Source organism: Mesoplodon mirus (genome assembly GCF_964341445.2).
Source record: "Mesoplodon mirus genome assembly, chromosome: 13".
Lineage (NCBI taxonomy): Eukaryota > Metazoa > Chordata > Mammalia > Artiodactyla > Ziphiidae > Mesoplodon > Mesoplodon mirus.
The window spans coordinates 66,121,210-66,133,818 of NC_138989.1; the positions used below are offsets into that span (position 1 = coordinate 66,121,210).

At 47.6% G+C, this 12,609-nt stretch overlaps 1 protein-coding gene across 1 annotated transcript in view; it reads right to left on the reverse strand.

Annotated features, from left to right (window-relative positions):
- Positions 1-12,609, reverse strand: part of MYO5B (myosin VB) — a 385,760-nt gene that overhangs the window by 105,165 nt on the left and 267,986 nt on the right. Inside the window, exon 13 of the mRNA XM_082641132.1 lies at positions 230-352. Coding sequence (XP_082497258.1) covers positions 230-352 — 123 coding nt within the window. The remainder of the gene's footprint in view (positions 1-229; positions 353-12,609) is intronic.

The following is a 12,609-nucleotide window of genomic DNA, read 5'->3' on the forward strand; positions in this document are numbered from 1 at the left end:
CAATCCACGTAGAGAAATTCTAGGTTTACGCCAGCTGCTGGGAAAGGAGCTACCTGAAGAAGAATCACTCTTTTCTTTTCTCTCTCAGGCTCCAGAAGAGTAGACAAGGCCCCACCCAAGAGACTCCAGGCCCTCTGAATTCAAAGGTCAGCTCCCTCTTAGCCCAGGAACCCCGAGTCCACCTTGGACGGGGCTCATGGAGCACCGGGCCCACCAAGAGGAGACCCACCTTATCTGCAAAGTGGACGACAATGAAGGCGGTGTTGGACATGCGGGGTTTCTGGAAGTGCTGGCTGCCGGAGTGCCGGTCGTAGAGCTTCTGAGCCCAGTTCTGGTCAGTTCCTTTAGGGACCTGTGGATCCACAAAATCAGGTGCTTTGTGAAGAGGAAAAAGGAAGCCAAGAGTTAAGGCAGAGTGATGGAGTCCGCCAGTAAGCTGACCTCATGAGGCTGGATTCAGCTCTCAGACCTGGACCCTAACTGGACGTGGAAAGCAGATTCAACCGTGAACACTTGGGATCCCACATGGCATGCTCTCAACATGCCCTGTACGCTGGCCCCCTGAAGGGGTGCGCTGAGCCTCAAAGAACCTGCTGTTTGGCAGACGCTGGAAGAATTGGGAGAGGAAGAGGGTGGAGGCCAAGGTCACAGGAGTAGAATCATAACCCACAGGATAAATGTGAAGATGCTTCTTTGCTCCGGTGGGGCCAGTGACTTCAGGGTCATGAACACACCACATCCACCTCCAGGGCCAAGCTCCTGCTCACTCAGGTCAACTCCTGCAGCAGGAAAGCCCACTGTCTCTCTCTAGGGTCATCTGAATACCAGTGTCCAGGCTCAGCTCAAGTCTGTCCTTTTCTCTGGAGCCTTTCCTGACCACCCTTGATCTCACTTTGGAATCCTTCCAATTTAGCTCTTACACATGCACTGCCTAATATTGTTCATCATTTGCTTTTTGTGTATTGTCTTGTCTCTATAAACTGTAAAGTAAGCTTGTTGGGTTCAGGAAGTATGACTTACTGTTTTTTTTTTCCTGTCCCTCAAAGAACTTAAAATTGGATTCCAGCCATGCACTGGGTGCTAAGTACCTGGTGATTGAGCTACGCAGTACTAACCTCTACCTCCCCCAAATTTAAAGTTAGAGATTTACTACATTAATAATTCTGAAGGTCAGCCTCTTTTATTATCTTTAGAGATGGCTTCAGACGTGAAAAAGCATCTTGCTTTGTTGAAAACACGACACGGAGTCACTGTAACCACCACTCAAATTGTCAAGAAAGAGGGTGCCTCTTCTGATGGGAAGGTGCTCCCCACCACCCGTCATCCTTCAGCATCACTGCACACGCACCTTCCTCAGCTATGGGCCACCAACTGACTTGCCCTTTTCATTGGTTTAGATTGTATATTTGGATCAGGCAGGGTTGAAGGTGACCCTTGCACTAGCCATTTAAAAAGGGCTTTGTTTAGTAAATTAATAAAACCTGTGCCATACGAAAAATGCTTACACACTTGAGAACAAATTTCTCATATACTTTGTAAGCAAACAGATTTTTCTCCATATCCAACTTGGTGTAACTAGTATTGAAGATCCAGTGCTAAGTGCCACAGGAGTTTTAAGAAAACTCCTTCTTGAAGGAGGCTATTAATTGTGTTGGGCAGACAGAATAAAATATATTTAGTTCAGCATTTAAAAATATATTGTTTTGGGCTTCCCTGGTGGGGCAGTGGTGGAGAGTCCGCCTGCTGATGCAGGGGACACGGGTTTGTGCCCCGGTCTGGGACGATCCCACATGCTGCGGAGCGGCTGGGCCTGTGAGCCATGGCTGTTGAGCCTGTGCGTCCAGAGCCTGTGCTCTGCAACGGGAGAGGCCACAACAGTGAGAGGACCGCGTACCACACACACACACACAAAATATATATATATATATATATATATATATATATATATATATAGTTTTATATTTGTCTCCAAGCATCCTGTGTTTAGAAACACCAGGTACCGGGGGAAGCAAGAGGCAGCCTGGCGGAGCTGTCAGGAGGCGAGGCTGGAGAACAGGAGCACAATGGACCCAGCACTGGCAGAACCGGGCAAGACAGAGCAGAAAGGTCAGGGCTATGATGAGAAGCCCCACCTGGTCAACACTTGTATTTGCCAGTATCAAAACTGTCTTGTCTTGACAATGAAACTGGACTTCTGTTAGCAGACTCCAGAATTCCACATAGTCTCTAATTCAGACTTGCATAAATCAATGAGTAAGGGAGGCCAGGAATCAAGGTCATAGGTATACATTTTTCCTGACAAGGGTCAGTCTCTCTTCTCACCCCACCCTTGACTAAAAATAAGGGCCAGCAGGAATTCACAACCATTAAGAATCTCAGATAATAATCAAAGCAAATGCCCAAAGAACTTACTGCCAGGCAGTTTTCTATACATTTTTGATGTATTAACTCATTCAATCCTCGCAATAATCCCATGAGGTAGGTACTATGGCTATATACATTTTACAGATGAAGAAACTGAGACAGAGAGGTTAGGTAACTTGCCCAAGGTCACACAGCTGGGAAATAGCAGACCTGGGGTTCAAACCAGGACAGGCTCTAGAGTATGTGCTCCTCACTATCATGCTTTCCTGCCTGACGAGAGAGTTTGAAAGGTAACCACAAAGGCAGGGTTAGGCAGGAGGTAGTTATTTCCAAAAATCCTTCCAAAAAGTAGATTTAGAACAGGCGTAGGAGACAGAAAGCAAATTTTGTATTTTGATAAAATCTACAATAGATTGTGGTTATCAGTAGCTCTGGAATATGCAGCGAATCAAATCCTTTAAAAAAGAATCTGCCAGCAGCTTCATGTGAGCCTCCTTACTCTCCTCTCCAAGGGCACTGGACCAGGAGCCTGGACCCCAGCTCTGCCCTCATCCAGGTGGGTACTGTCCCTCAGAGGGCAAGTCCCTCTGATCTGCTGTGTTGGCCCCTGGTCACAGCAACAAGTGAAGGCCCCATCTATATGAAATGTCCCGGACAGGCAAATCTCCAGAGGTAGGAAGTAGATTAGTGGTTGCCTAGGGCTGCGGGGGAATGGAGAGAGACTGCTAAGGGGTTTCTTCAGGGGACGATGAAAATGTTCTAAAATTGATTGTGGTGGCGATGGCTGCATGACTCTGAATATGCTAAGAAACACTGAATTGTGTATTTTAAATAGGTGAATTGTATGGTTCATTAATTCTATCTTAATAAAGCTGTTAAAAATGCATTAAACCTGACTTTACTCTTTGTTATTGAAATAAAACAGAGAAACCATGGGGGTGGGAGAGAGGGGAATGAAAGTCCTCTGACTTACTAAGCCCCTCAACAGCTTGGGGTATAAACCCTGTGGCCCAGGACAACTTTTCACCAAGGTGCTCTTGGAACCTTGTCGGAAACTGTACTCTCTTGAAGATGTCTGGCTGTCATCACTGGCCTGGGACATCCACCCAGCTTCCCTCTCCCGGAAGCCTCTCCCGCCTCTCCTCTCTCTCACCTCCTCCTTTTCACAGCTTAGCCTCCAGAAAGGAATTCAGACGTGCCATCCCCACTGCCTCACCTCCTATTCTCTCCTCAAGTTACTGAAATCAGGCTTTGGCCCAGACAACTTCCTTGAAACTGCTCTAAGCAACAACTCGCTGCCAGATGCAGGGCCTCCGAGGCCCTCACCACTGCTGCCTTCCCTCCTCAGCCCCTCCGCTCCTTGCCGAGAGCCCTCAGCATCTCCCCCCGCTGGACAAGCGCAGCGCTGCCAGGGCACTGCGGACTCCAGTCTCTCTCCAGCTTACGTTTCACACAGTTGCCAGGGAGACCTGTAGAAAAGTGAGTCACATCTGATCACACCTCTGCCCCGCTTCCCACCCTTCCACCCCCAGAGCCCCCAGAGTCAAGTCCAAACACCTTCGCCGGGCAGGCAAGGCCGAGCCTCCTATCCTTGGACGGTTCCTCCTCCCACCCTCGCCTGCCACCACCATGGGCTCTCTCTGGAGAGATAGGACCATTTCATATTCTGTGAATGTGACATTCCCTTTGCTCAGAACCCCTCTCCCCTCATGTGACCCCCGCTTACACAGCTGCCCTGGGCACGCTTTCCCCCTGAAACTTTCTTCTCAGTGGTTCCATTTCCCTGTCATCCGGGGAGATGATCTCAGTGCTTGCTCGACCCCCTCAGAGGTGTGTTGAAGGGAACATGGGGTTCGCAGGGTGGATGAATGCGGGAAAGGCACTTCCCCAGCCTCCACCACAGGCTTCAAAGCTGCTCACAAGCCGTGGCCTCTGGGGCGACGTCTTAGCAAATCACAAGCCCTTGGTCTTGATCCACAGTAAACTCTCATGAGAGCAGCCTTGCCCAGGTCAGGAAACACAAGGGTATCCACCTCCCCGTCTGCAGGCTGCTTTCCTTCTCCTGCCTCGTCGAGCGAGGTCCATCCCCATTGGCTCCGCCGGCTGGGTTCCATGAAACAGAGAATCCTAGTCAACAGGGCGGAGCTCGCCTCCCCGACCCAGGCCTTCCTTTGTGGGTCCCTAACACAGTCTCTACAACCTGAGACGGTGTCTGTATCTTCATTCACTAGAATTGCTTCCAGGGGTCAAAGCATCATTTTCACAAAATTCCTGCTAAAATGCAAGTATGTGATTTATGAGAAAACATGCACTGACATCTCAAATCCTATCACCCCTAATCAGTTTGTTCCTCCAAGAGGGAGGGACTGATGACCGAGACATGGGGAGGGCAGGGAACTCGGGGTCTGAATTCGGCGGAGGCACGCTTATGTCCACAGCATCCGCAGCAGCCTTAGCGCTGGGGGAGGAGAGTTTTGTTACGAGCAGCCTGGAAACTATCATTTTCCACAAGCAAACACCCTCTCCCCTGGCCGTGGTTACTGAGGAGCAGCTGTAGTTTGCGGCTCAGTCTGGGTCTGACGATAAATTCATGACTGTAAGGAAGCTTTTCCACCTGGAGGAATCCGGAGCACTTTGCTGTCCTGGTCCCCACGCCTCCTGTGCAGCTTCTGGCACCCATCACAGGCTGAGGAGACCCACCCTGCGTGCTGCCCCTTTCAGTCCATGGCTACCCCGAATCCACGTTTCTCATCTAAATCTCAGCCCACTGGTCCAGCCTGCCACTAGGTGTCTTCTCCAGGAGAAGTGATTTTTCCGATGGCTGCTTTTGACTTCATTTGGCTTCGTGGCCTGTCGCATGGGGGTCGCAGAACCCACTTCTTCACAGCACGATCTCCTGATTCTTTCTCACCCTGCAGAGTGTATCTGAGGCAGTTCCACATCCAACAGGATGGCTCCCGAGAAACGCAAGCTGCCCAGGTACGACCAATTCCATGGGAATCCCTAACCTGCTTAGGTCACAGCCATGGGTGCTGCTAGAAGGGTGCAGCAGGCTGCCCTGTTTTCTAAAGTCAGATTTACAGTAAGATTTCCATACAGCAACATGCACCCTTTTTAACTGCACAGTTTCATGACTTGACAAAAGTAATAACTGTTGGTTAAAAATCCATCTGTTACTAGAAGCTGAATCAGATTATGCTGAATGACCCCGAATTCCCAGAGTGGTTAAACCTGGCGGAAGATGGTGACTACACGGTGGGGTTTTGTATTATTCCCTAATTTGCTGTTCAGCTTGCCTCCCCTGCTATACTTGTGACTGGCGGCCAGTGAGTTTGAAAGTGTCACGTTCACAGTACTACCCCCAATCCAACGGGACACTCCGAGTCCCCACCAGCTTGACTAGCAGGAAACCCAGGCTTATCCTCAGACCTTCCCTTCGAAGGAGCCTCAGGGATGGGGAAGCAAGGACCTAACAGAACTGCCGGGGCTGCGTGCAGCTCAGCACTCTTTCTGACTCGGTGAGCCCTGCCCTTGAGGTCACTCCGCTGCCCCTGCTGGGCTCTGGTCCCTGCCCACAGCCCTCTGCGGGCCCCTCGCCCTCACTGAGGCCGAGCTCTTCCCCAGCACCATCCTGGCCCTCTTCACCCTTTGCTGGCCGGCAGGGAGATTCCTGCCTCCACTCCTGAGGGTCTTCCCCTCAAGACCAGACATACAGTAGGTGCATAATACATTCTGGGTGTCTGGCAGGAGTTTGAGTTGGATACAGTCTTCAACTTAAATCACCTAATTTTACAAACCCAAACAGAAGGCACCACAGAGCGTAAGGCAGAGACCGTCCCTATAAACACAGCCGGATTTTACTTCCCCTTAGCTTCTTGAAAGTAACATAGGCAGCGTGCATTCTGTAGGAAGACTGAACAGAAAGGTCTGGGGATCCCTACTGCCCCGGGGATACCCAAGGCTTCAAAGTCTAGGGATTTGGGGAGGTTACTTTCAAAACTGCTGAATATTTGCACCTTGGTCCTCCCTGCAACCACTGCCTACTTTTCGGCTGCACTGCTAAGCACTCCTCCACCACTCCCGGAACCACCTGCTGCCCGGCCCAGTGCTGCTCTGAGTGCCCCCCACTCCCTCACCCAGAGGCCCGGGTCCCACTCTCTGGACAGCGGTCTGAGGTCTCTCACTGTGCACTGGGACCCATGTTCTCACCACTGTGACTTGACATTTCTGGGACATGTTCCCTAGGGTAGTGGCACCTCTGAGAACCTCAAACTGTGAGCCAAAACAAACGCACAAGTAGCCCTGGATTGCCTGCCAAAGGCAGGAGAAATCAGGGAAAACTGATTAGACAGCTGCTGAATTCACAGACTCAGTCACCCTGAGGCACTGGGCTGTTCCTATGAGAGTCAAGTGTACGGTGAAAGGAGAGGCCAGGCCCCTGGGGCCGTGGTTTTGGTGTAGTCAGCGCTTCAGCACAGAGCCAGGTAGAAAAGTGCAGAACAAGCCGCCTGCCTCAAGCCCTGTATGACCTTGGACTTCACAACTGGGTAGGGGAATGAAGAGCTGGAGCCCTCCTGGAGCCAGGGCCTGGGGGGCTGCGCTGGCTCAGCAGGCCAGAACGGGACCAAGAACATGGGTTGGGGGTGTGGAGCTGGGGAAGGTTACGGAGAGGATCACAGAGGATCACACAGGGGAGGGGAGCGTGTTCCCCGAGTGTCAGAAGGGAGCTATTGGCCGTGGACACTGAGCCAGGAATATGAGTGAGTGGTGAACACCGGGAGGGGAGACTGGAGGGCCTGGGTTGTGACTTCTGTCATTGAGCCAGTGCCACTCGAGGCAGGGACAACTTCTTATCACCTTCACCACAACCTCACAGGTGGAGCAAGACAAGGCTCACCTCTGCCACAATGAGGAATTACCTGTTCCTGAATCGGACTCCAGATGAAGTCCCCAGCTTTGAAAATGTGCTGAAAACCATCAGATAAAAATATGGTGGGGAGGACCTTCAAGACGGCGGAGGAGTAAGACGTGAAGATGAGCTTCCTCCCCATAAATACATCAAAACTACATCTATATGTGGAACAAGTCCTACAGAACACCTACTGAATGCTGGCAGGGAAACTCAGATTTCCAAAAAGCCAAGAAAATCCCCATGTAACTGGGTAGGGCAAAAGAAAAAACAAAAAAAAAAGAGACTAAGGAATCTGGACAGGACCTGCCCTTCTGGGAGGGAGCTGGGAAGGAGGAAAAGTTCCCACACACTAGGAAGCCCCCTCACTGGTAGGGCTGGGGGAAGCTTTGGAGCCACGGAGGAGAGCACAGCAACAGGGGTACAGAGGGCAAAGCGGAGAGATTCCCGCACAGAGGATAGGTGCCGACCAGCACTCACCAGCACGAGAAGCCTGTCTGCTCACCCGCCAGGGCGGGCGGGGGCTGGGAGCTGAGGCTCTGGCTTCGGAGGTCGGATCCCAGGGAGAGGACTGGGGTTGGCGGTGTGAACACAGCCTGAAGGGCCTAGTGCGCCACAGCTAGCCGGGAGGGAGTCCGGGAAAAAACCTGGGCCTGCTGGACAGCAAGAATCCACTGTGGTGGGCTGCGGGAGAAGAAGGCAGGCCCACCAGAGGAGCTTCCTGCTCCGTGTGCCCACAGACGGCAGGGCAATGCCTACACGAGTGTGAGCGTGAGCCGCAGCTCTCATCTCGGAACCCAGAGGCTGCTGCCGCTGCCACCAAGGGTCCTGTGTGCAAGGCAGGTCACTGCCCACACCTTCCCGGCAGCCTGTACAGCCTGCCACTGCCGAGGGTCCCACGATGCAGGACTAACTTCCCCGGGAGAAGGCACAGCCCACCTCAGGCTCTTGCAACTTCGTGCCAGCCTCTGCTGCTGCAGGCACACCTGCACATTCCAACTGTGACTGCTGTATGCCTCCCTCCCCCCAGCCTGAGTGAGCAAGTGAGCCTTAACAGCCGCTGCTTTCACCCCCTCTTGGCTGGGAGGGGAACAGACACCTGAGGGCAGCTCACAGGCAGAGGTGGGGCCAAAGCGGAACCCCAGGGGCTCTGTGACCAGAGAAGAGAAAGAGAAATCTCTCTGTGCAGCTGCAGGAGCAGGGGGTTAAATCCCTGCAATTGGCTGGGTAAACCCCGCATGTGTGGAATACCTGAATAGACAACAAGTGTTCCCACAACTGAGGCTGTGAACTTTGGGGACAAGTACACACAGGAGGAAGGCCAGATCAGGGGCTCATCTGGCCCAACAATGCCCACAGCAGGTCCAGAGACCTACCGAGAAGTACTAGAAGACTTCCTGGATGGGCAGGGATTGGCTGCGGCTCACTGGGGGGACATGGACACTGACAGTTGAGGCCCCAGGAAAACATCACTACTTTGTTTCGTCTGTTTGTTTGTTTTGTTTTGTTCCATTGTTCTTTTTTATGATTATTCTTTTATTTTTTTTATTTTTTTATTTTTTTTTGCGGTACGCGGGCCTCTCACTGTTGTGGCCTCTCCCGTTGCGGAGCACAGGCTCCAGACGCGCAGGCTCAGCGACCATGGCTCATGGGCCCAGCCGCGCCACGGCACGTGGGATCTTCCCGGACCGGGGCACGAACCCGTGTCCCCTGCATTGGCAGGTGGACTGTCAACCACTGCGCCACCAGGGAAGCCCTATTCTTTTAATTTTAATTTTTTATTTTCTTTCTTATGCTTTTATTATTAATATATTTTAAATTTTATTATTTTTTCTTCTTTCTACTGAACTTTTTTGTTATATTGTGTTTTTTCCTTGTGTTTTTTTCTTTGTTTTGCGCTGTTTTCATTTTATTTTAAACTATATTATCTATTTTTACTTTACTACTTTGTTGTTTTGTATTTTTTCCTTTTGTTTTAATCTTTCTTTCATCTTTACATTTTTTGTTATTGTTTTTGTGTGTTTGCTTTATGCTTTCATTGCAATTTTTTAGTTTGCTTTCTGCATTTGATTTGTTCCTCGTTCTGTGTATTTATTAGTTTACTTTTTAGTATTTGTTTTAGTTTTTGAGCTTGTGTATTGATTTAGTTGCTCTCCTCTTCTTCATTCTCTTTTTAAATTTTCTTTTCTTTTTGTGAGTGCGTGTGTGTATGTTTCTTCATGTGATTTTGTCTGTTTAGTTTTGCTTTTACCATTTGTCTTGGGGTTTTGTCTCTTGTTTGTTTGTTTCTTCTTCCTTTTCTTCCATACCGTGTGGCTTGCAGGGTCTTGGTGCTCCAGCTGGGGGACAGGCCTGAGCCTCTGAGGTGGGAGAGTTGAGTCCAGGACATTGGACCACCAGAGAACTCCTGGGCCCACGTAGTATTAATCAGTGAGAGATCTCCCAGAGGTCTCCATCCCAACAATAAAACCTGGCTCCACCTAAGGGCCAGCAAGCTCCAGTGCTGGACCCCTCAAGCAAACAACTAGCAAGACAGGAACACAACCCCACCCATTAGCAGTAAGGCTGACTAAAGTCATACTAAGCTCACAGACACCCCAAAACACACCACTGGATGTGGCCACTGCCCATCAGAGGGACTAGATCCAGCCCCACCCACCAGAACAGAGGCACCAGTCCCCTCCAGCAGGAAGCCTACACAAGCCACTGGACCAACCTCACCCACTGGGTGAGAGAAGTAAGAGGAACTATGACCCTGCAGCCTGCTTTCTGACCTCAAACACAGTAAGTTAAATAAAACGAGAAGACAGAGAAATATGCAGCGGATGAAGAAGATAAAATCCCACAAGACCAAACAACTGAAGAGCAGATAGGCAGTCTACCTGAAAAAGAATTCAGAGTAATGATAGTAAAGATGATCCAAAATCTCAGAAACAGAATGCAGAAAATATAAGAAACATTTAACAAGGACCTAAAAGAACTAAAGAGCAAACAAACAGTGATGAACAGCACAATAAATGAAATAAAAAACTCGCTAGAAGGAATCAATAGCAGAATAACTGAGGCAGAAGAATGGATAAGTGACCTGGAAGATAAAATACTGGAAATAAATATCACAGAGCAGAATAAAGAAAAAAGAATGAAAAGAATTGAGGACAGTCTCAGAGATCCCTGGGACAACATTAAACACACCAACATTCGAATTATAGTGGTCCCAGAAGAAGAAGAGAAAAAAAAAAGGGTCTGAGAAAATATTTGAAGAGATTATAGCTGAAAATTTCCCTAATATGGGAAAGGAAATAGTCAATCAAGTCTGGAGAATGCAGAGAGTCTCATACAGGATAAACCCAAGGAGAAACACACTGAGACACACATTAATGAAACTATCAAAAATTAAATACAGAAAAATATTAAAATCAGCAAGGGAAAAACAACAAATAACATACAAGGGAATCCCCATAAGGTTAACAGCTGATCTTCCAGCAGAAACTCTGCAGGCCAGAAGGGAGTGGCAGGATATATTTAAAATGATGAAAGGGAAAAACCTACAACCAAGATTACTCTACCAAGCAAGGATCTCATTCAGATTCAATGGAGAAATCAAAAGCTTTACAGACAAGCAAAAGCTACGTGAATTCAGCACCACCAAACCAGCTCTACAACAAATGCTAAGGGAACTTCTCTAAGCGGGAAACACAAGAGAAGAAAATGACCTACAAAAACAAACCCAAAACAATTAAGAAAATGGTCATAGGAACATACATATTGAAAATTACCTTAAATGTGAATGGATAAAATGCTCCAACCAAAAGACACAGACTGGCTGAACAGATACACAAACAAAACCCATATATATGCTGTCTACAAGAGACCCACTTCAGACCTAGGGACACATACAGACTGAAAGTGAGGGGATGGAAAAAGATATTCCATCCAAATGGAAATCAAAAGAAAGCTGGAGTAGCAATACTCATATCAGACAAAATACACTTAAAAAAAAGACTATTACACGAGACAAGGAAGGACACTACATAATGATCAAGGGATCAATCCAAGAAGACATAACAACTATAAATATTTATGCACCCAACATAGGAGCACCTATGTTGAGCATAGAGCATAGTAGTCTCTTAGGATGCTTTATATTTCTGCGGTGTCTGTTTTAACTTCTCCTTTTACGTTTCTAATTCTATTGATTTGAGTCCTCTCCCTCTTTTTCTTGATGAGTCTGGCTAATCAATTTTGTTTATTTTCTTGAAGAACCAGCTTTTAGTTTTATTGATCTTTGCTATTGTTTTCTTTGTTTCTATTTCATTTATTTCTGCTCTGATCTTTATGATTTCTTTCCTTCTGCTAACTTTGGGTTTTGTTTGTTCTTCTTTCTCTAGTTCCTTTAGGTGTAAGGTTAGATTGTTTATTTGAGATTTTTCTTGTTTCTTGAGGTAGGCTTGTATAGCTATAAACTTCCCTCTTAAAACTGCTTTTGCTGCATCCGACAGGTTTTGGATCGTCGTGTTTTCATTGTCATTTGTCTCTAGGTATTTTTTGATTTCCTCTTTGATTCCTTCAGTGATCTCTTGGTTATTTAGTAACATATTGTATAGCCTCCATGTGTTTGTCATTTTAACGTTTTTTTCACTGTAATTCATTTCTAATCTCATAGCATTGTGGTCAGAAAAGATGCTTGATATGATTTCAATTTTCTTAAATTTACTGAGGCTTGATCTGTGACCCAAGATGTGATCTATCCTGGAGAATGTTCCGTGCGCACTTGAGAAGAAAGTGTAATCTGCTGTTTTTAGGTGGAATGTCCTATAAATATCAATTAAATCTATCTGGTCTATTGTGTCATTTAAAGCTTCTATTTCCTTATTTATTTTCATTTTGAATGATCTGTCCATTGGTGTAAGTGAGGTGTTAAAGTCCCCCACTTTCACTGTGTTACTGTTGATTTCCTCTTTTATAGCTGTTAGCAGTTGCCTTATGTATTGAGGTGCTCCTATGTTGGGTGCATATATATTTATAATTGTTATATCTTCTTCTTGGATTGATCCCTTGATCATTATGTAGTGTCCTTCCTTGTCTCTTGTAACATTCTTTATTTTAAAGTCTATTTTATCTTATATGAATATTGCTACTCCAGCTTTCTTTTGATTTCCATTTGGATGGAATATCTCTTTCCATCCCCTCACTATCAGTCTGTATGTGTCCCTAGGTCTGAAGTGGGTCTCTTGTAGACAGCATATATACGGGTCTTGTTTTTGTATCCGTTCAGCCAGTCTGTGTCTTTTGGTTGGAGCATTTAATCCAATCACATTTAAGGTAATTATCAATAT